At 33.1% G+C, this 23,346-nt stretch overlaps 1 protein-coding gene across 5 annotated transcripts in view; it reads right to left on the reverse strand.

The window, feature by feature from the left end:
- Gcfc2 (GC-rich sequence DNA-binding factor 2) overlaps positions 1 to 23,346 on the reverse strand; it is a 39,998-nt gene that overhangs the window by 13,711 nt on the left and 2,941 nt on the right. For 2 of the 5 annotated variants that reach the window (XM_076833945.2, XM_076833946.2), the window contains exons 3-11: positions 19,952 to 20,176; positions 19,114 to 19,208; positions 14,333 to 14,448; positions 10,534 to 10,720; positions 7,292 to 7,415; positions 6,308 to 6,389; positions 5,695 to 5,807; positions 4,786 to 4,985; positions 2,756 to 2,906 (exon numbers count right to left, since the gene is read on the reverse strand). In XM_076833945.2, coding sequence (XP_076690060.2) covers positions 2,756 to 2,906; positions 4,786 to 4,985; positions 5,695 to 5,807; positions 6,308 to 6,389; positions 7,292 to 7,415; positions 10,534 to 10,720; positions 14,333 to 14,448; positions 19,114 to 19,208; positions 19,952 to 20,176 — 1,293 coding nt within the window. Of the gene's footprint in view, positions 1 to 2,755; positions 3,987 to 4,785; positions 4,986 to 5,694; positions 5,808 to 6,267; positions 6,390 to 7,291; positions 7,416 to 10,533; positions 10,721 to 14,332; positions 14,449 to 19,113; positions 19,209 to 19,951; positions 20,177 to 23,346 lie in introns of those variants that run through there. The other 3 variants (XM_076833947.2, XM_076833949.2, XM_076833948.2) reach the window with 3 other exon arrangements.

Genomic DNA, 23,346 nt, shown 5'->3' on the forward strand with positions numbered 1-23,346 from the left:
TAAATCCACTTGTCTGAGTCTGTGTTTGCTATAATTCAGCTAAGATATGCCTGGGGAAAAAGAAATCACATTAAGTTGATCACCATAAAACTCCAGTGAGTCCTTAATGTTGGTCAGCAATCACACTTTCTGACCCATTACTTTCCCCTTTGCCTAGATGATTATTTCATACCTTCTGTTACTCTTTTCTCAGCTACTTACTTTACTTCTTGATTTGAGTAAAAAAAAAAAAAAAAGGCAATCAGAAGAGAAGCTCCATGATCTTCTACTATGGCATTCATACATCTACCTACACTTCTGCCTGTATGTCTCTGATTCTTATGGATGAAGCACCCACACTCCCAGTTATGGCCAATCCTTTACTTATACATGAGATCCCAACTACTTGGGTTTTCTCAAAGATACTGTTCCTGAAATTCTGCCTTTACACTTTGGTATTGTTATCACTTCTACTGGGTTTTTCTCATTAGAAGCAGTCATTTCTGTTGTGTTAAAAATAATACCGGTCTTGAGATAGGTATGGTGTCTGTCGCATGCCTATAATTCCAGCGACTGGGAGGCTAAGGCAGGAAGATCATAAAATTTGAGGCCAGCTTGGGCAACTTAGTGAGATCCTGTCTCAAAAACTACAAAGGGCTGGGAATGTGGCTCAGTGGTAGAGCACTTCTGGATTTAATCCCCACTACCAGGGAAAAAAAGAAAAAAAGAAAAAAGTCCCCTCTTAATTCTATTATTCCCCACGCATGCCCAAGTACTACTTCATTTCTCCCCTTCCTTTTAAGACAAAATTCCTCAAACTACTGTCTAAGTTTCTATCTCCAATTTTTCTCTTCCATTTTGTTCTTGAATTCCTTTTGCTTACATCTTACCTCCTATCATTCTACCTAAACTGCTTTTATCAAATCACAAGGGATATTCACATAGTAAACTCCAGTGGCTAATTCTAATCCTTACTTGACTGTCAACAATTAAAACAATTCATCATTTTTTTTTTTTCTTCCTAGAAACCCTTCCTTTACTTGGCTTCTGGGACACCACTTACCTGGTTTCCTACCTACTTCTTTGGCCTTTGTTGTCTGCTCTGTACCTGACTTCTAAATGCCAGAAAACCTTAGGACTCAGGTCACTTCTCTTTTCTTTCCTATTTATATTAATTCCCTTAATATTTAGTTATTTTATGGCTTAACTGTAATCAATATGTACATAAATTTCAAATTTCTGACTAGATTGCCCCTTTATAACTCATACATTCAACAATGTAATTGACACTCTTATTTAGATGTCAGGCAACCCAAACTCAATATGTTTAATATACCTTCCTACCTAGATGTATCTGTCAGTCATCTCCACTTCAAGAAATAACAATGCTCTTCTTCCAATAATCATGGAATTACCCCTAATTCCTATCATTATCTCTGCTCCATAACCAAACATTAGAAAAATTTGTTAGTACCACCTTTGAAATATATACAGAATGCAATCACTACAGGAACCCAGGTGGTTTTCATTTTTTATAAAGTGACTTATTTATGGAATTGTTTAATCATAAGAATTTGATTTTTTCAGGAGAATACTTGGATGAAAAAAAATCTGCTGTATGTATAAACATGACTGTATGACCAATGTGATTCAGCAACCTGTACACTCAGAAAAAGCAGTAATTATACCCCATTTCATTCAAATGTATGATATGTCAAGATTACTGTACTGTCATGTGTAACTAATTAAAAAAAAAGAAAAAAATTTAATGGAGTCGGCTGAGAAACTATATAAAGGCAATGGCTTAAATTTTGTTTTTGTTTAAATTGTTTTTATTATTTTTTTAAATACACGACAACAGTGGAATGCATTTCTATCCTTATTACACATACAGAGCACAATTTTTCGTATCTGTACATAAAGTATGTTCACGTCAATTTTTTAAAAACAGAATTTTGTAATCTTTTCTATCAAAATTGATTCTGTGATATGGTGAAACAGATCCTTGTCAAGTACAATTTTAGGTAAAACAAGTGTCTTCAGACTGAAGTCTGAATCATAGGCATTAATCCTAAGTGCTCATAGTTGCAAGTGGCAGACATACAGAAAATACAGTAATTTTCTTTTAATGAAAGGGAAAGGAAATAAAGAGAAAAATCATAAAAGGAGAAGTTAAGAGAAAGAAAGAGATGTGAAGGATGTATGAAAGCATTCTCCTAACAAATGAATTAGGTGTCACAAAAGTAGCAGTAATGTCACAATGCTGAATGATCAGAGTTGTAGAAGTTTGGTAGCCAACCATCTGCCCACACAAGCATTTTTTTTTTTTTTTTTTTAAATATTGTTTAGTTGTAGATGGACACAGTATCTTTATTTATTTATTTTTATGTGGTGCTGAGGATCAAACTTAGTTCCTCATGTGTGCTAGGCGAGCACTCTACCACAACCCCAGACCCCCTACAAGCATTTTTAAAACAGTTTAAACTTGACATTGGTTGATCTTTTTTTTTAAAAAAATATTTAACTTTTAGTTGTAGTTGCACACAATGCCTTTATTTTATTTGTTATTTTTATGTGGTGCTGAGGATCAACCCAGGGCCTCGCACGTGCTAATAGGCAAGCGCTCTGCCACTGAGCCACAATCCCAGCCCCTGTTGATATTTACTGCATATAACTTTTCCTTTTGTTACAAAACTTCTGAAAAAAATATAATTGTAGAGAATGATTTTATACTGTCAAAAAGCAAATTTATGTTAGCAAGATTAAAAGGGAGTACCTGTAAGTCGAGGAATAACTGTCTTGTTGATGACTGAAGACAAAATTTTTTTATCAGAACTAGTGTCTCTCTTTGCATCTTCCACACTGTTATCCATAAATTCTTCTATACACGTGAACCATGGCATTTGTTTTAACCCTATGGAATCCAACTTAAAAATGGAATTATAAAAGTTATAAATAAATACTTACACAATAGAGTATTTTAAAACAGTTAACTTTTCCAGTAATCATCAGAATTTTTTCTAAGGATCAAGAAGAAAATATTCTCACATTTTAACACCGTGTATGTAGCATTAGACCACCACTTGGCAGATGTCATGGGTAAGACATAATGTCTATGCAATGTAACAAAAAGCTGCATTGCATGCATTCATTCATTCAGCAAAAAATCAGCAAATGCACATTGAGTGTCAGGACCTTCAGAGCTTACCATATGGCAAGTGCTCTTGTAGGAGCAAAATACATTTGAAATAACCATGAAATTTGCTTATAAAAATTCAGCTATCTCAAAATTTGCTTCTGGTCTTTTTTTAATTTCATAAACATAAATATGCGATTTGTAAGTGTTTTTAGCTTATTAGAAAATAACATATGACCAGTTATTATTTGTTGAATGTATTAATGAAATGATCTCTGCTAGCCACATAAGTACCCAATTCAGTTTGCATGGTTAACAAATTAGGCTGCTACCCAACTGGCTACCTAGCACTTTCTTTTTTTTTGTTTTTGTTTTTGTTTTGGGTACCAGGGATTGCACTCAAGGGCATTCAATCATTGAGCCACAGCCCTAACCCCTTTTTGTATTTTATTTAGTGATAGGGTTTCATTGAACTGCTTAGTGTGCCTCACTATTGCTGAACTTTGAAGCTGGCTTTGAACTCACAATCCTCCTGCTTCAGCCTCCTGAACCACTGGGATTACAAGTATGTGCCACAGTGCCTGGCTACCTAGCACTTTCTTAGAAATAAACTTGGTTCCGGAACCATGAAGATTATGTGGTCCTGAACCTAACCTGGAGTCTACAGGCATCATGACTAAGAAAAAGAGTAGTGTGTGTGGCCTTAGTTTCAGTCCCCAGCCTGGTGGTGGCAGGTAGAGAGAGGCAAAGAGAAGAAATCATTTATTTTGTTAAATCTTTATCATCAACTTCCCTCTCTTCTAGATTCATTTTCTCATTTCTGTTTGCTGAGTAGGCATGTTCCCAAGGATGTCCCCTATTGTTTCATCATCTATGAAGAAAAAAAAAAAACTTCCTATAAAATCCTCTTCATTCTTTCTGAAAAGTCCCTACTACTATGCATAAAGTGACTATTCTTCAAATACTCCAGGATCCAACACCTTGGGGGTTATATTTAATGTAGAGGGTTAGGGTTATTCTCTACATTTCACTACTTCTTAATTTATAACTCCTCTTATAATCAATTCTTTCCTTCTCTTCCCTTTGCCACTATCATGGAATCTGTCACATTGAATTTGGGCTATAAGAATGGCTTTCCATTTCTTATTTTACTTTCATTCAAGTTAGATAACTAGCAGGGCTCCTTAAAACATTACTTTCAATCTGTTACTCCTTCAATTACTTACCAAAATAAATTCATATCTGTCAATTTCAGTGTAAACTCCAGCTCCTGAAATAATAGTTCTCCCTGTATATCTTTAATCTCTTATTGTTGAAATCCTCTCCCTCCTCCATGCAGGCCTCCTACCACCTCTTTCCAATATGTTATCTCCAGCTTCAGAGCCCTTGGAACAAGACTTTTATGTTGGATTTCCCCAAACCTATACCACCTTATACTTTTTGGAAGGATTTCAAATAATATATAAAAATTTAGTAGTGCTAAGACTGAAAAATTGAGTCACAGCCAAGTAAAGAAGAATGTAGTGTAAAGTACACATTTCCAGACTATTGTTCCAAAGCTCTGAATTTCAGCTCCAACTCTTAGGGTAAGGTATTTTATAGCTAACCCGATAGCAAAAGAATTTAAGTAATTAATGTGACCAGGATAATCACATGTTAAGCGTACATACCTTAAGAGGATTCCAATCAAGCAACTGGACTCGTATTAGGGGATTTAAAAGTTTTGGTATGCATAAGCCAATAAAAGCATCATAATAGGAATCAGGAAACTTTTCTCGCCATTGCTGAAATTTCAATAAAATATTCTGGATGTTACAAAAATCATCATGTACATCTTCAAAAACTTTCTTTTGATCCTGTAAAATGTCACCTGTAAAAAAAAAAAAAAAACCTCTTTAAGTTATGCATTTTAAGTTTTGCTTTCCTTATAAACATAGTCATATATGACTATGTAATCAATTGAGTTAAACACTTTCCTTTGATATTAATATATAATTTTCATTAAAAAATCATGTTAGTAACAAAAGTGATAATATCAATACTAAGAGCAGCTACCATTTAATGAGCCCCTGCTTTTTGCTAAAATACTACAGACACATTATCTCATCACCAAGATGGATATAATACTCATTCATAGAAAACAAACAATCTCATATATTTAGGAGGTCAATGAATTTGCCCATGATCACACAGAATAAAGCCTTTCTTTGAACTTAAGTCAACTGGCTCTAAAGCCCAGATTCTTTTAACCATACACACTGAACCTTCTCATGATGTCAATAATGGTTTCACTAAATTCAATTGCTTTAAAGTAAAAATAATTAGCATTGGAAGTAGGAGGTAAATAAATGAAACTAAAATATTCATTTGTAACAAAAGAAGGGAAAAAAACTATATAGATGCAAGAATATTCACAATGTTCCTTAGCCATTATTTTCTATTTTTCCAGAGGGTGGAAAAGTCTTAAAGGACAAAATCATTTTTCCTTTTTCTTGAATTTTCCCAAATGTTTTATATAACTTATGTATTTAAAGGCAATCATAGAAAAGCATTTCATCTTTGGAAACATGGTAATTGACCTTGGCTTTTTTGGAAGTTGGTCATCTCTGCAGAAGACAGTTCATCATCACTAGATGTCCCTTCCTGATGGTTACAGTTACCAGAAAGTGCTCTTGCTTGTCTTCTTTGTATCCTATAATTTGTAATTGAAATGAATCACAAATAAATGGAAAGCAAATAGTTCTTGCCAAAATAATTTATTTTATAATTTATACATAATGGCCAGAAACACACCATAATATTAGGATACAATTTTATGTTACTATTTTTGAAACTTTCAGCTTCATAAGTTTGTGATGGTGGTTCTTCCTCTTTTTTCTTAAAAGAATTTCCTGGCAAAAACATCCCTGTGGGTTAACCAGTTACCGAAGAAGGGGTAACAATAAAATTAGAACCAGCTTCTAGTTAAGAATAATTCCCAGCTTAATATATGTCAATTTTTCCCCCCTTCCTTTCAACAGATTCAAATATATCTTTAAAGCAGCTGAGAACTGCTTACTAAATTTTGGTCTTATATTATTTTCACAAATTAACATGTCAGATTAGGTTTAATTATATCATACAGTTAATTCTATTTAAATAGTGAAAAGTACTTGCTCACTGATGCTTTAAGTCTTCACTTTCTATAGGTACCTTCGAGATTCAATATCTTCTAAAATGCACTGAGATTTTTCATCTATAGCCAAACTTCCATTTGTTGATGTCTCAGCTTTGCCTGTTAATGAATAAAATTCATTTTGTACTGCAAATTTTCAAAAGAAAAACGAAATACCTTGAAAAACAAAGGTAATATCATGAATGCATATACATACATGTACTATAAACACACAAAATATGCTTACATTGCATATTTCATTGTTCAATGAAATATTCACGCTAATTCCCTCTCACAATGTTACTAGGTCTCAAGTTTCCTAGCCTAAAAAAGGTACCTTGGTTGGTAGTTTAGTACTTGATAATAACAAGATAATTTTATTTCCATGTTTCTTTTCCTCATATTCTTTTTCAATAATTTTTACTGATTTTCTCTATAGCCAAATACTAGAAATATTTGCACTGCCAATACCTTATTCATATTGTTATCTATTTTAGTATAGATCATTATTTATGACTGAGAAATTCGATTTAATCCCTTTCACTATCCCCTGATAGCACTTCAATGAGAGGAAGACATCTCTGAAAATACAAAACCAGTGTAAGAACTAACATGAAATATACAAATTTCATATAGTGAAATCTTACAGATGAACCTATACTAAAATTCACCATAACAAGTTGGTTGAAGAGTCCTTAAAACTACAAAGTTAGATCTTTAACAGTCTGTAGATTTATATGAACTCATCTTAAAACATTTCATTAAATGGCCATATAAATATTTTGCTTAAAAATACTAAGGGATTAGAAGTTATAATATTTGTTTTTTAACGCTAGATTTAATTTATTTTGAAACTCTACCTGTAAATGTTTTGTTTTTGAAAGGGAACAGAGGAAAGATTAGTGAGAAAATACACAAAAAGCTTAATTTTATTTTAAGTAAGAATAAAACCATTTTTATTCTCCAATGATAATATGTATCTTCATGAATAATAAACCATATTAAACATAAAAAACACTAACGTGATAACTGTTGTAAGTACGCTGATTCATGTTTTAATTCATCTTGCCTGCGCTTCATTAAGGTCATGGCTTGTTTTAAAAGAAGTGCGTGCATGGATGATTCTATTTCTTGGATGTTGATCATCTGAAATACATATACAAGTAACATCTACAGGTCACTGATAATCAATTTTAAAAGTATAAATAAGTAATGTTTAGAAAATATATAAACATGAATGTGTTCAATTTTCATATGAAGAGACATTTCTAATACTATTGCATCTTAATTATAAAACATTGTGAGCAAAAGACCTAGCTGCAAATACTTTTAATATCAAAACCCAGAAAATCATCTTTTTCTACTAGAACAAGTATAAAAAGATAATGAAACCAAATGAGATAGAGTGAGGAACATGGATGTTTATGATAAAAACATAAGAGATAGAAAAGTAGGAGGAAATGAGGGGTGCAGCTGTTTTTCCTCAGGCTGAGGAGAAGATAGTAGGGGCACTTGAAGCTGGTGAAATCTGAAGAACTGGAGAATGAGAAAGAGAACTAACCAGGGATGAGTATGAAAGTTGTGATGCAGAAACACAGGCTAGTTGAATTTGGAACTTCTATTTCTTGGGCAATAGTTGCTTTTTTATTCCAGTGATGTTCCACAGCTGCTGCTGTGGATAGATCTATCAATGGGTGGACTGGTAAGATTTTAAATGTGTAATTTTTCAAGGATGAATGAAGAAAAAAATTACATTTTAATTGATACATTAGAATGCAACTACCATATGGTATAGAAAGACAATCAACTTAAAACAACAGAGGACAAAGCATTTAATTGACAACATTTTAATGATTTAAGTAATATGGAAAGTAGAACGTGATTTATTTTTAAATAACCTACCTTTTTAAGGATAATTGAAGATCCCAATGTAAGAACTTATTGTGCATAAAACAAAGCCAAAAAGTATAAGCTGAAAGATTTATAAATCTGATCATATAAAAATTTCAAAACTTATGAATATATCCAGGCACGGTAGGATGTGCCTGTGATCTCAGTGATTTGGGAGGCTGAGCAAGAGGATGGCAAGTTTGAGGTCAGCCTCAGTGACTTAGTAAGACCCTATCTCAAAATAAAAACTAAGAAAAGGGTGGATGTGGATCAGTGGTAAAGGACCCATAGGTACAATCCTAGGTTACCTCTACCCCGCCCCCTACCCTCAACACACAAGAGGAATTGTTCAACCTAAGAAAACTAAAAGGAAATAAAAAGAAAAGAAAAAAAATTCCCATTAAGAACCAACATAATAACAAGGCAGAGATAATCTGCAAGAAAAACTACATATAGCTGATAAAATAAAGGGTTTGAGATCAGAATATAATATAGAAGAACAAAATTCATTTTTTTCTCATCTAGTCAACTAATAAAACTGACACAATCTTTCTAGAGGACAGTTTGGCAATATGTTTCATAAGCCTTAAAAATACTTGTTCTTAATAATTCATTTTCTTTGACTTGTCTCATTTTCTAGGAATTATTAAACATAAAATTTTATTATAAAATATATAAGATTTTATACAGCATTACTTATAGCATCAAAACAAGTACAAATCCCCTTAATGTCCAAAGGGACTATGTTAAAAACCTGTAGAATGAATAGATAGATAAAGAAAATACACACACACACACACACACACACACACGCGTGCGCCATGGAGTTTTATTCATGAAGAAGAATGAAATTGTGTCATTTGCAGGAAAATGGATGGAATTTGAGAGTGCTGTTAAGCAAAATAAGACAAACCCAGAAAATTAAAGGTCATATGTTTTCTCTCACTGAAGCTAGAGAGAAAAAAAGAAAAAGAAAAGGTGGGAGGAGTCTCATGAAAATAGAAGGGAAACCCAGGAAAAGAGAGGAAAGGGACCTTGTGAAAGGGGGAAAGGGAAGGTACTGAGAAATAAAATTGACAAATTATATTGTACTGTGCATATACAGAAACGTGTAACAACAAATCCTACTATTATGCATAATTATATCAATAAAAAATAAGAGGAAAAAATTTGTAGGAAAAGGATATATAAAGAACTCAAAAAACTTAACACCAAATAAACAAATAACCCAATTAATAAATGGGCTAAAGAACTTAATAGGCACTTCACAGAAGAAATAACAATTAGTCAACAAATATATGAAAACATATTCAACATTTCTAGAAATTAAAGAAATGCAAATTAAAACTACACTGAGTTTTCATTTCACTCCAGTCAAAATGGATAATTATCAAGAATACACCTAACAATAAATGTTGGTGTGGATGTGAGGAAAAAGGTATACTCATACATTGCTGGTAGGACTGCAAATTCTTGCAACCACTCTAAAAAGCTGTATGGAGATTACTCAGAAAATCTGAAATGGAACCACCATTTGACCCCGTTATCCCACTCCTTGGCATATACCCAAAGGACTTAAAATTAGCGTACTATAGTGATACAGTCATATCAATGTTTATAGCAGCTAAATTCACAATAGCTAGGCTATGGAACCAATCTAAGTGCCCTTTAATAGATGAATGGATCAAGAAAATATGATATACATCCACAATGGAATATTACTCAGTCATAAGAGAAGAATGAAATTACGGCATTTGCTAGTAAATGGAGGTAACTGGAGACTATCATGCTAAATGAAAAAAGCCAATCCCCAAAAAATAAAGGCCAAATATTCTCTCTGATATGTGGATGCTAACACTCAATGGGGGCAGGGATAGAATTCAATGGAATAGACAAAGGGGAATGAAGGGAAGGGAAGGGGTATGGGAATAGGAAAGATAGTAGAATGTACTGGACATAAATTTCCTATGTTCACATATGAATACACAACTAGTGAAACTCCACATCACATATAACCACAAGAACAGGAAGTTATACTCCATGTATGTATCATATGTCAAAATATACTTCACTGCCATATATAACTAAAAAAACAAATACTTTTTTTATTTTTTTAAAGTTCCTAATTGCCATAGCTGGAACAATCTGAGAAATAAATTAGGTGAAATAGTTTCTAGTTAGACAAAGAGTGTGAGAAATACCTATAACCCTTTACTGATAAAATAAATTATTGACTAATAAATGGGGATAATAGAAAAAAAATGTAGAAAAAATACTTATAGAAAATTAAAAGCACATAATAAATAAGATTCAGAATATTATTTAGTTGTATAATAAAGGTGTTTTTCCCAGAAAATGATAGATTTATATTTACCTTTTCATTAAGACAGTCAATTATATTTTCCACGTAGATTTTCATGCTTTTATAGAATTTATAATTTGCAGCTTGACTTGATGAATTCTCAAGGTTCTCAATTGTACTCTTTGAGCTCTTGACATCTTGCATGTATTTTTCATATTCTCTCTGATGTGAGCGATGAGTGTCCTGTAGTAATGCTAATCTAAATAAGTAAAATAAAAATGCTTTATTTTTCCAATCTTTCCTATTGAAGTAGTACTCTATTGCAAACATTTTCAAAGACAACCAAGGGAACTGATAATCATATAAATTTGAGTTTATTAGACTTGAAAAGGATATCATTACAGTTACAGAGCTCTCAAAGTGGAAAGAGATGACACTGGTAAGTTTTTAAATTTTAATTTTTTACTTCTAGACATATCTTCTCTTAACTGTTAATCCTTTCTTTTCCCCCATTTTTAAAAATTGGCGCATTATAGTTGTACAGACACTGCTAGGTTTTTAAAGGTGAGGGCTAATCCATAGGCTAGTTTTAGATTAGAAGTTAATGAGTATGCTGGGATTCGTGAGAATTTATAAACTGTGAGATCCAAGAAGAATCAATCATTTTAAATTTGAATCCGAGGAGACCATGTAGAATTATTCTTAGATTAAGTTTGTGATCTTTCTAGGAATATAGATATCTGAGTGAGCTGGCATTAAAGTCATTTAAAGACATAATGGTTGGATACAAATTTTCTGTTTTGGATTTGAAATGCTTTTGTTTTGTCATTGGAATTTGTTATTCCTTCAAGCAAATCCCTTCCTGGTTGCATTTCCATATATGCTGCCTTTTAAAGTCAAGACAGCCCACATTCTTTTAGCCCTTGGGAATATCATACCCAACAACTGATGTTACATGAAGAAACTGTTAAATACAATTCAATGACTGCTGATCTTTTCATTGTTTATCAGTTATCTGTCATAGATAAATGCCAATGGAGGAAAAAGAAACACAATTGTTTAAAAATATTTGGAATGTATTTTCTAATATTTGACTCTCTGAATACTTTAGAATGAGAGAACTAAAAATGAGAGAATTAAATAAAAAATACAATTTCATAGTATTTGGATTTGAATCAGGATTAAAATATTATTCTATTCCTGCTAACCTGGTCCATAAAAGATACTCTAGTACTTGCTTAAGCCAAACGTGCTCTCCCCAAGGTTTACTATCTTTTCCTTTCAGTCTTTGTTTTATGTAAAGAACAGTGAGAGTTAAGATATAAATCAAGATAATAATGTACAGCAGGCACTGTTAATAAAATATTTTGGTTTTAATCAAGTAGAATATTATCAGTCATAGCAGTGAATTTATAAGTAGTTACAATGTGAAAAATTTCTAGATATACCAAACAACATAGATAGTGGGCTTTCTCTATTATATTAAAAAAATGGGGCAATATATAAATATATATGCACACAAAAAATAATTAACAATGTGAATGAGAGGACCTACAAAATGGGAGAAAGTATTTGCTAGATACTCTTCTGACAGAATTAATATCCAGAATATATGAAAAACTCAAAAAAATTAACACCAAAAAAGAAAAAAAAATCCAATTAATAAATGGGCAAATGGACTAAACAGGCACTTCTCAAAAGAAGAAATACAAATGACCCACAAATATATGAAAAAAAAATGTTCAATATCATCAGCAATTGAGAAAATGGAAATCAAAACTACATTGAGATTTTTATCTCATTCCAGTCACAATAGCAATTGTCAAGAGTATGAATGATTGATTAATGCTGGAGAATATGTGGAGAAAAAAGAACACTTTTATATACACTGCTGATGGGATTGTAAATTAGTACAACCATTATGGAAATCAGTGTGAAGGTTGCTCAAAAGATTAGGGATAGAACCGCCAGCTGACCCAGGTATATCCCTGCTCAGTTATTTATTCTAAAGAATTAAAGTCATCATACTACAGTGATACAGGCATACCCATGTTTATAGCAGCACAATTCACAACAGTCAAAGTATGGAACCAGCCTAAATACCCATCAATAGATGGATGAATAAATTAAATGTGGTATATATACATACATATACACATATATATATATATACATACATACATACACACACACACACACACACACACACAAAGTGGAGTTGTATTCAGCCATAAAGAAGAAGGTAAATATGTTATTTGCAGGAAAATGGATGAAGACTCGAGAACACTGTGTTAAGTGAAATAAACCAGAAATAATTCAGAAAGTCAAGGGTTATATGTTTTCTTTCATATGTGGAAGCTAGAGAGGAAAAAGGAAAAGAAGGGTGGTCGGGAGAATCTCATGAAAATGGAAGGGAGATCTGTAGAAAAGAGGAAAGGGACCAGGAGGAGAGAGGAGAGGAAAAGGGGAAATACTGGAGAATGATATTAGTCAAATTACATTATTATATTTTGTGCTTGTATGAATATGTAATAATGAATCCTTCCATTATGTATAATGCACAGATAAAAATAGGAAAAAAATATACAATACATGTACTTATACAGATACAGATCACTTCTGGAAGGAAACATAAGAAACTGGCAGCAATAGTTCTCCTTTTCATTGTGTATTCTTTTGTACTGGTTGGTTTTTATTTTTCTTTAAACCATGAAGGTGTATTTTCTTTTAAAAATATAGAACCTTATGAATAAGAAAATTGAATATGACAATAAAGTTAAAGTAACATTTACCACAATTAAATGAAATGGTAATCTAAACCAGTGATTCATTGTCTTTTTTCTGTGCTGTCACTCTTGCAAGACAATTATGAACAACCATTCAGGTCTGGTTTATATACAAGTCTAGAAGCAAGAGCCATTCTAGCTGTTTTCTTCTAAAAAGGAAATTTTATCAGAATGCCATTAAATAATAATAGTTATTCCAGAAATATCTTGAATATGTGACAGTAATCTCACTTAACATCATTATTAAAAAAACACTTGAGCTGGGCACTGCTGGTGCATGCCTGTAATCCCAGCATGAGGCAGGAAAATTGCAAGTTCAAAGCCAGACTCAACAACTTAGTGAGGCCCTAAGCAACTCTGTGAGATCTTGTCTCTAAATAAAATACAAAAAAGGGTTGAGGATGTGGCTCAGTGGTTAATTGCCCTTGGTTTCAACCCTAGTACCAACCTCCCTGCCTAAAAAAATCCAAAAAAACACTACCAAAAAACTCAGAAACATTGATTTAGAATAGGTGTTGGCAAACTTTTTGTGTACAAGGCCAGAGAATAAATATTTTAGTCTTTTTAAAGGCTAGATGACTGCTGTTGCAACTATTTAACTCTGTGTTGTAGACAAAAGTAGCCACAGACAATATGTAAATAAACAAGCATGACTGTGTTCCAAAAAAACTTTACTAATAAAAGTTGGAGAAACTGGTAGTTTGTCAATTCCTTAGAAACCAGAAATAACTTAATATCTAAAAACTTATACATGTACTAATAGTTAATGATATGTCAATTATTTGGATAAATATGATATATTTTAAAACTTAAGGATCATTTAACAATGTAGAATAATGCTTATAATTATTAAATAAAAAACCAGAATTTTAGGATTACTGATTTCAACTATGTAATACATATCTGTCAAAAAGACTGAGAATACAAACACAAGTCAAATCAAGTGTGTTAGTGCAGTTAACAAATGGTATTTTTGTCCTGTAAATCTATTTGGTATTAATATTTGATAATTAAAAAGAACATAGTGCTTTTTCACTTTACTAAGTGTCTAGACAAATACAAATTTTAAAATCAGTATTACCCACCTGTTATTTAGTTGTTTCTTTATAACTTCTAAATTTACTGGTGGAAATGAAATGGAAGCATCAAACTTCTTCACTGTTTGAGATTTACTACTGTGGGAAAGGTCTATATCTCTCCCCTAGAAATAATATGAAAATTTATTTTTAAAAAACATTTCATTTACTTTACAAATGTTAATAGCTTAAAAGGAGTCTGGATACACCAAGGTCCCTTCCAGCTCAAAAATTTTCTGCCTTTGTAACTTTTCATTTTTAAAACAAAATGTTTTTTAAATTCTCAGTTTTAAATTTTAAAACTTAAATCTAGAAAAGACAAATTTTAAAAATCAAAAATTTCCCAGAAGTTTGGTTCTCAAAGTTTTTAAAGCTACCTTTATTCATAGTCTAGTGTACTCTGAGCAAGTCATGTGGTTTTTAAAGAAGCAACAGTCTTTGGGTGAATGCTACATGATGGCATGGTAGACCAGAACATGTGATGGAAGCAGCCAGTTAAATGGAAGTTTGGGGGAAGTTTTCTAGGAAAAACTTTTGTTTCTGGCATTGTCATTTGGGTTTTCTGTTATTTGCCCAAAAATGCTGCTATGGTTTGGGGACATGTTCCCCAAAGGCCCAGTTAAAGGCTTTGTTACCAGCCTGTGGTATTATTGGGATGTGAAGGAGCTTTTAAAAAATGGGACCTGGTGAAAACAAGAGGGGTCACTGGAGGCATGCCCCTTGAAAGGGATATTGGGACCACAGCCCTTCCTCTTCTCTTTTTCACTTTCTGGCCATCTTGGGCGTCCTTTGCTACCATGTGCTCCCATGATAATGTACTAAGTCTTCATAAGCTCAAAGCAATGGGGTCATCTGGTTGTGAATGGAAATCTTCAAAACTGTGAGCCAAAATAACCTTTTTTCTTTACAAATTGATTATCTCAGGTATTTCTTACAGTAACAGAAGGCTCATACAAATGCATCCTTAGCTAACACATTTTATAATATAGACATCCAGGTATGTACTAGTATCCTCTGGCTAATCACAGCTCATCACCACTATGCTTAAAGTGTTCAAAGGGTTCTGAAGAGTCTTTAGTTCAAAGTAGGACATGTGAAGAAGTGGGCAGATATTTAGCCAAGTCATTAGCTTAATTATTATTTATATTTTCCATGAAGCACCATCAGTTCTCATCAATTTTCACCAAGTCTCCCACTCATATCCAACTCACCTGCAAATCCCCAAACACTCTTGATACTTTAGTTTCAAATCCCTTACATAATAAATAATAATCCAATTTTAAATATCACCACTTTTAGGGAGACTTTTCCAAACTTCCCTATTTATTCACCATTCCATAAATCTGACCATCCCCTTGCTTCTCTGTGCTATTCCCTGCAGTGAGTTCTGGGAGAACCTATAAGAGTTCATTGTAATCATTTTGTTTAGTGGTCTCTCTTCTTGCAAAGATTGTACATCATTCTAAGTGGCTGTAGTTAGCTAATGGAGACCCTTTAAATATGAACTCACATTCATGTAAATAATATGACAAAAGATGTGATTAAATTAAGGATTTTCAGAGAAGGTATTTATCCTAGATTATGCAGAGGGCAGTTCCTTGTATCCTTATCAAAGAGAGGACATATCAAAGGAAGGAGTCCGGGGACATAAGAGAAGGAGATAAAGTAAAGATGGCCAAGATGTGGCCACAAGCCTAAGAATACCAACTATAACCTAGAAGAGTGAAGGAGTAGATTCTCTTCTGGAGCCTCTGGAAGAAATGTATGGCTACTAACACCTTGATTTTGGACTTCTGTTCTTCAGTATGGTGGGAAGACAAACTTCTGTTATTGTAAACCACCAAATTTGTGGTAATTTGTTGTGATTATCATAGGAAAGTGATATGAGCAGGTAGTGAATCTTCAATAAGAAACCAATAAATGCACCTGCATTAGTAATAAAAATGCTAATCAAATAAATAAGAAATTGCATTTTTGCCAACTATAGTTGCATCCAAAGCTGGCAAAACTGGTGAAACATTCTAATATCAATGCAATTATAAATTGAGTTAAGTTTCTTTAGAGAAAATATACATAAAAACGTTCATCTTTTTGGGGGGGCAACTATCTTAAGGAAATAGCTGAAAACCACATCTCTAAACAAAGAAATCAAATATTTACTGATTATCATTTACTAATAGGAAAGTAATTCATATTGCAAATAATTTAAAATGTTCACCAAAATAAAGAATGGTTACAATAATTATTCATTGACTCCACTAAATCTCACAAAGCTAATAAAATTAGTTAATATTATAACTACATTGAAGAAGGAGAAGACATTTGTATGTTATTCAAAGAAATGAGAATTCAGCAGGGTATGGAGATCTACACCTGTAATGCTAGGGACAGGAGGACAACAAGTTCAAAGCCAGTCTCAGCAACTGAGTGATATCCTCAGCAACTTAGTGAGAAGCTGTCTCAAATTAAAAAATAAAGATGTGAGTATGATCTGGCTATGATACCTATTACCCCATTGATCTCCACGGCTGATTCAGCTGATATGGTTGGCGAGGTGGGTGTCCCCTTCTTCCCTGACCACTCCATGTGCATCCCTCCAGAAGCTGTGCACTCAGTGGAAGAGAATGATCTTCCTTGACAGAGGAGGATCATTCTTCTGTCAAGGGTATAACAAGTAGCTGCACTCCCCTGCTAGAACCTCCAAACAAGCTCTCAAGGTTCAAATTAAAAAATAAAAAGGAACAGGAACATAACTCAATGGTAAAGTATCCCTGTGTTCAATTCTTAGCACCCAAAACAAAACAAATAAATCATAAATTAAAACTGTAGGAAGACTCTAGTTCCCAAAGTATGTGAAGAAATCCCAGAGAATTCAAAGAGGTAAGGTGAAATATTTTAAAATTTCTAGGGAAACAGCAACACTCGGCATCTTTTGAACTTCTAGCTCTAATTAGTTCACAGTTTGCAACATCAGACTATACTATACTCCTTTTGATGAAGTCATATTTGTGGAGCTGGGTTTTAGGAGGATACTATGATAAAAAGCAAGTATTGAAGATCAGTATGGAAAAGAGAGGCAGTGACCAATATGATTTCAAGGTTTAAGAAGACATGCAGTGTCAAACAGGTGCAAACAATCTATCAGTAAATAATTGTGGTTATTCAAAAATGAAATAAAAAGATTTTTCTTCAATTTACCTGTATTATTCTTCTCAAATGGGTAAGTTGTTAGCATATAAATCTTGTTAAATTTGGATTTAACTATTTAATAAATGGAATTGTTTGGTAATCCTTTGACTCAGGATCACCATGATAAAAGTACTGAGATACTAAGGGCTTCATGAATGCATCAGTTTTGGAACCTCTGCTGGACAATATAATAGCAATCAATTTAAGGAAAAAAAAAAGCATATCAAATACAAAGGAATTATGCAATTTTGAGCAGGTGGAGTAAGGACTGTGGCATGTTTCTTCTTGAAGTATGTTTTTAATGATGTTGTTACACTGACTTTTACCAAAAAAGTAAGGAAAAACATCTGAGCCTATTACAATTGTTAAAAACCATCTGCTAAATCATTTCTTGGGTCAGAAATTCCAAAATTACAATCACAGGTTTAGCTTTAGTTAGCTTTTTAGTATTAATAACATGGAAATCTTATAAAACTTTCTAACTTAAAATAACAAATAACAGCCTCTTAAAGAATTCTTATCAAAAAGATTCAAATATAAAACCTTTTATATGTATATTACTATAGTGTTTATAAGCACTTTTGACTTTTTTGAACCTTACAGTCACCTAGTCAGGTGTTTAATATCATTATCATTCTCTTTATTATTAATTTAAAAAACCTTGAAACTTATAGAAATCAAGTGTTTTACTCAGAGTTCTTTCAATATTTACTGAGCACCCATATTAGGTGTTATTGGATACAACCCTGAACAAAATTATTAACAATTCTTGACCTCGTGGGGATTATATTCTAGTATTAAGGTCAGAAACAAAATTCAGGACTTTTGACCCCAAGTGAAATTTTATTTTTTAAAAATTTTTGTAGTGCTAGGGATTTAACTCAGACCTTGTGCATTTTAGGCAAGAAATCTCCCACTGAAATAAACCCTCAGTTCTTTTTTTCTTTTCAGTTTTATTTTAAACCTCACTATATATATATATATATATATATATATATATATATATATATATATATTGAGTTTAACTTTTAAACACCTGTATTATGTAATATACACTGTAAGTTACTAGAAAATTAAGAATTAAAAAAATATGGTCCCCTCAAGTGTAAGGTATTTAAAATAGTGGAAAAAGACATGATATTTATGGTATAGTGGGTTGAATGATGAATATCCATGTCTTAACCACTGGAATGTACAAATATGACCTTCTTTGGAATAAGCGTCTTGTGGTTGTAGCTAAGTGAAGGAACTTGAGACAAAATCATCCTGGATAACCTGGGTGAGCCCTAAATGTAGACAAGTGTCCTTATAGGAAACACAAATTAGAGACACTGAGAGGGCATGTGACAATAAAGGCAAGGAAAGGAGTCATGCAGTCACAACTTAAAAGAAAACCTAGAACAACCAGAAGCTGGAAAAGATAAGGAAGGATTTCCTATGGGGCATTTAGAAGGAGTACAGCCCTGTCAGCATCTTGATTTCAGATTTCTGGCCTCAATAATGTAAGAGAATAAATTTTCTGTTGTTTTCAGTTACCATGTTTATGGTAATTTGTTACATAGGCACAGGAATATAATAATATATGATATAAAAATTATTACCTCTGTGATTTTAACTGCTTTCCTCATTTGTTGCTGTTCCCAAATATCTTGATTTTCACCTTCTTGACTGTCTTCACTTGTTTCATTTCCACTTGCTAAAAAATTAAAAAAACAATAACAACAAAAAACAACATCAATAACAAAAAAGTCACACATAAACACTTGGTAATTTTCCAATTCCAGTTGTAATAGTCAACATTTCTGGGGTGTATTATACGCTGACTTAGCACTTTACATGTTTATTCTTCATTATAATTTGGGAAGAAGGTGCCACTGTTGCCTTCATTTTACAAATGAGAAAACTTGCAATAGTAGGGGGCAGGGTGTTGTTATATAGTTTGTCTGAGGACCACGATGAAGCTTAAATCCAGCAAGCTGACTCCAGAACCTGTACTCATGTCACCCAACTGTCCCAGCAAGGAAACTTTTTATTAAAGTAGGGAAGACTTTAATATGACATCTAAAATCTCTGTAGAATCTTCCATATTTACAAACAAAAATTTTATAGAGGTGAAAGCGATAGCTTCTTGTGTTTCAAAATTAAGATATTGCATTATTTCTTCAACCTGCCAAAAAGCATATAGGGTACAGGCTTAGTAAACATTATTACACATACCCTTTAATAATAATATTTTGACACAGAAATATCTTTTAGAGGCTATAATGTCATGGACCAAATTGATAGTAATTTGATAGTAAATAAAAGCCAACATTAACACTCTTTATCATGTGAAACACTATATTATATTTTTATGGAAATTTTATCATATTATAAGGAAAATGTTATAAGGAAAAATGCCTTAAAATTCATAGAATGGTAAATAAATTAAATATATACTTGTTTCTTCAGTCATTCTTTGTCTAAGTGTCTGAGGCTTTGGGGTAAATGGTATTCTCTTCTCATGGTCATCAGGCTCACTCTCAGGATCCTCAACACTATTCCTCTTTGTATCAGGAGTGGTGGAGTTATGTTTTACATCCAAAGAAATATAGTCATCTTGGGCCCTGGCCAATTCACGTTTTCTGCGGGCTGCCTGAATAAAAGCTGCATCAGGGATCTTAACTGAAAGGAAAAAAGAAGAGTACAATGAAAACCACAAACACCAACAGAAATACATATTTCTCACATTAAACAAAGAAAAACATTACTATGTTCCTAAATTTTTTCACAATTTTTATATATTCATGATTTTAATAAATGGCTCAAAATCTACATCAGTAAAGGAAGAAAATTATTTTTATAGATTAAATGTAATTTAGAGAAATTAACTCAATTGAGAAGCATCAGGAAATACACTTAAACCATTCCATTTTATCTTTTAAGTCTCTTACTCATCAGGTTTTGATGACTTTTTGATGAGAGCTAGTTATTTTCTCTTCTGAAAACTCTGAATTTTAGGGCAGGGCTATGGAAAAGGATGAGCCTGGAGTTCCTGAGTTCAAGAACTGCAGAAGTTAGAAAGGTTGATGTCAGATCTTACCAAATAATAAAGAGATGACCTCCTCCCCTGTGGACATCAATACAAAGAAGAAACACAACACAATTGGTGCAAAGTCAAACCAGACTAGAGTTCTGGGGTGAGTCCCACCTAAATTAATGTAAGAAGTTAAAAAATATAAAGGAAGTATTTTTCAACTTGATTGAATTATAACAACTTTTAATAGAGGCTTATCTTACTTTTTTTGAAACTACATTTATATGAACTCTTCCAATTCAGAACAAGTTTCTTCATGCATGGTGATCTAAGTTGAAATTATCTTTATATTCTAGAAAAAAATAGCTTTTTTTTTTCTTTTTTTTTTTTTTTTTGTATTAGGGATTAAACCCAGAGCTCTTAAATACTGAGCTATATCCTCAGCCCCTTTTGAGACAAGGACTCTAAGTTGCTTGGGGCCTTGGTAAGTTTCTGAGGCTGGCTGGGAGATGTGGGTCATGCCTATAATCCCAGCAGTTCCAGAGGGTGAAGCAGGAGGATTGCAAGTTTAAAGCCAACTCACTATCTCTAAACACAATTATCTAAGATGACAGACACACAATTATCTAAGATGCAGAGGTCAACTAGCATCTCCCTTAGGTAAGCAAGCAGGGAATATTTCAAGGCAGATATTCCATTATTGATTCACTCTCATAGTCTACCAGAACATGAAACAAATGCACTCTAAATAAAATACAAAATAAGGCTGGGGATGTGGCTCAGTGGTTGACTGCCTCTGAGTTCAATCCCCTAGTATCCCCCACCCCCCTCAAAAAGGTGCTGAGGCAGGCTTTGAACTTGTTATCCTCCTGTCTCAGCCTCCAGAGATGTTGGGATTACAGGTATGTGCCACCAAAATGGCAAGAGAAATTCTCCTCATTCCAAGCATTTCAGAATATTAGAAATGACAAGTCCCTAAGGCTCAAGTAGAATTTTCTAAATCTTTCCCATAAATTTGATCCAAATTTTTTAGAGGTGTACAAATGCTTTTTATGTCTGAAATAACAACAAAAATGATAGATTTCAATAACTACAGGTCAGTCTATAATTACAGACCAAACTGACTGACATTAGTCCCAGGGAAAATAAAAAGTGCTTGAATCAATTATGAAACATACAAGGTGATGACTAGAAATCAATAAATATTCACTGAGAATGAGTGACAGAAAAATGATTGCATTTTTACAGACTAGTATTTGTTTATAGACTGCTACTGGGGAATGAAAAAGGTTAGATGTTTCTAAATCCTCACAAGGGATTTAACAGTTTGATTCCTTCCTTGTAGATAATGTTACATGAGATAAACCAAATAGTTCACTGAATTCTTTACTAGATGAAGAACTACTAAAAAAAGAAAAATGTTGATATAAAGTCAACAGGACCTGCTTGAGAACTCTGTACTTTGCCTTGTTTGATTTAATGGTTTTATTGTAATATGAGTGATGACAAGATGACATCTCTTTAAAGCTGAGAAGTAGAAGCTAATATAATCTAAGGTAGAATTAAGATTCAACGAAGGTTACTTGAAAAATTGCCAAGTACACATGAGAATCTGGCTACACATGAGAATCATCTGGGAAGCTTGATAAACTACTGGTGCTCAAACCCCCATCCTACAGACTCAGATTCAGTTGATCGGAGATAGGGCTCAGCTGTAGTTTGTTTTTATAGCCTTCTTGGGGAATTTAATATGTAGCCAGAATATAATACATTAAGGTTTGAATATTCAAGTGTTTGAATATGGAAACAGAAGAACGTGGGTTGCAAGCAATTCACCTACAAATAACTTGTTAGGGGGCTGGGGATGTGGCTCAAGCGGTAGCGTGCTCGCCTGGCATGTGTGCGGCCCGGGTTCGATCCTCTCTCTCTTTAAAAAAAACAAAATTAAAAAAAAAACACAAATAACTTGGTAGGGTTTAAATAATAAATTACAAGTAATGAAACTCACTGGTAAGATACAAGTACTACATAGAGCCAATTCTCAAGCTACAATAAAGAAGTAGAAGCTCAAGGAAGAGAAAAATATTCTATCTGTCCTGTTTCTCTATACCCTACATCTATCTCAATGGGTTCCACAAAGCGGATGCTGGGCAGACACAGGATGAATGCATAAAATTAACATCATGTTGTTACAGAAAACTCTTTAAATAATTATCACATACACCATTCCACCTGATACACAATTATTAAGATGCAGAGATCAATTAGCATCTCCCTTGGGTAAGCAAGCAGGGAATATTTCAAGGCCGATATTCCATTATTGATTCACTCTCATAGTCTACCAGAACATGAAACAAATGCACTCCTGCCACACAAGTCCTTCAAATCATCACATTCCTCCATCTTCTCTTCTCCAAATAGTACATGCCTTCCACTTCCAAGTGCTCCTCATAAGATCAATTTTCAACTTTTCATCAGTATTTTCTCAATGGGGCATTGGGGAGAAGGACAATTGTTCACTGTGCTGAACTGTCCTACCCTCCACAGGATATTTATCATCTCTTGCCTCTGGGGCATACATGATAACACCTCAATTACTATGACCATTGAAAACTATTCTACATATTTTTAAATACTGACTTCTCCTTAGGTAGGGAGTGTTCTAATGCTTTATATCCACTCCATTACACTTTTTTTAAAAAAAAATTTCTTTAGTTATAGATGGACACAATACCTTTATTTTTATTTATTTATTTTTATGTGGTGCTGAGGATCGAACCCAGTGCTCCCATTGAGCTATAATGCCAGTCCCGTCCAT

This window comes from Callospermophilus lateralis, chromosome 14, assembly GCF_048772815.1.
Source record: "Callospermophilus lateralis isolate mCalLat2 chromosome 14, mCalLat2.hap1, whole genome shotgun sequence".
NCBI lineage: Eukaryota > Metazoa > Chordata > Mammalia > Rodentia > Sciuridae > Callospermophilus > Callospermophilus lateralis.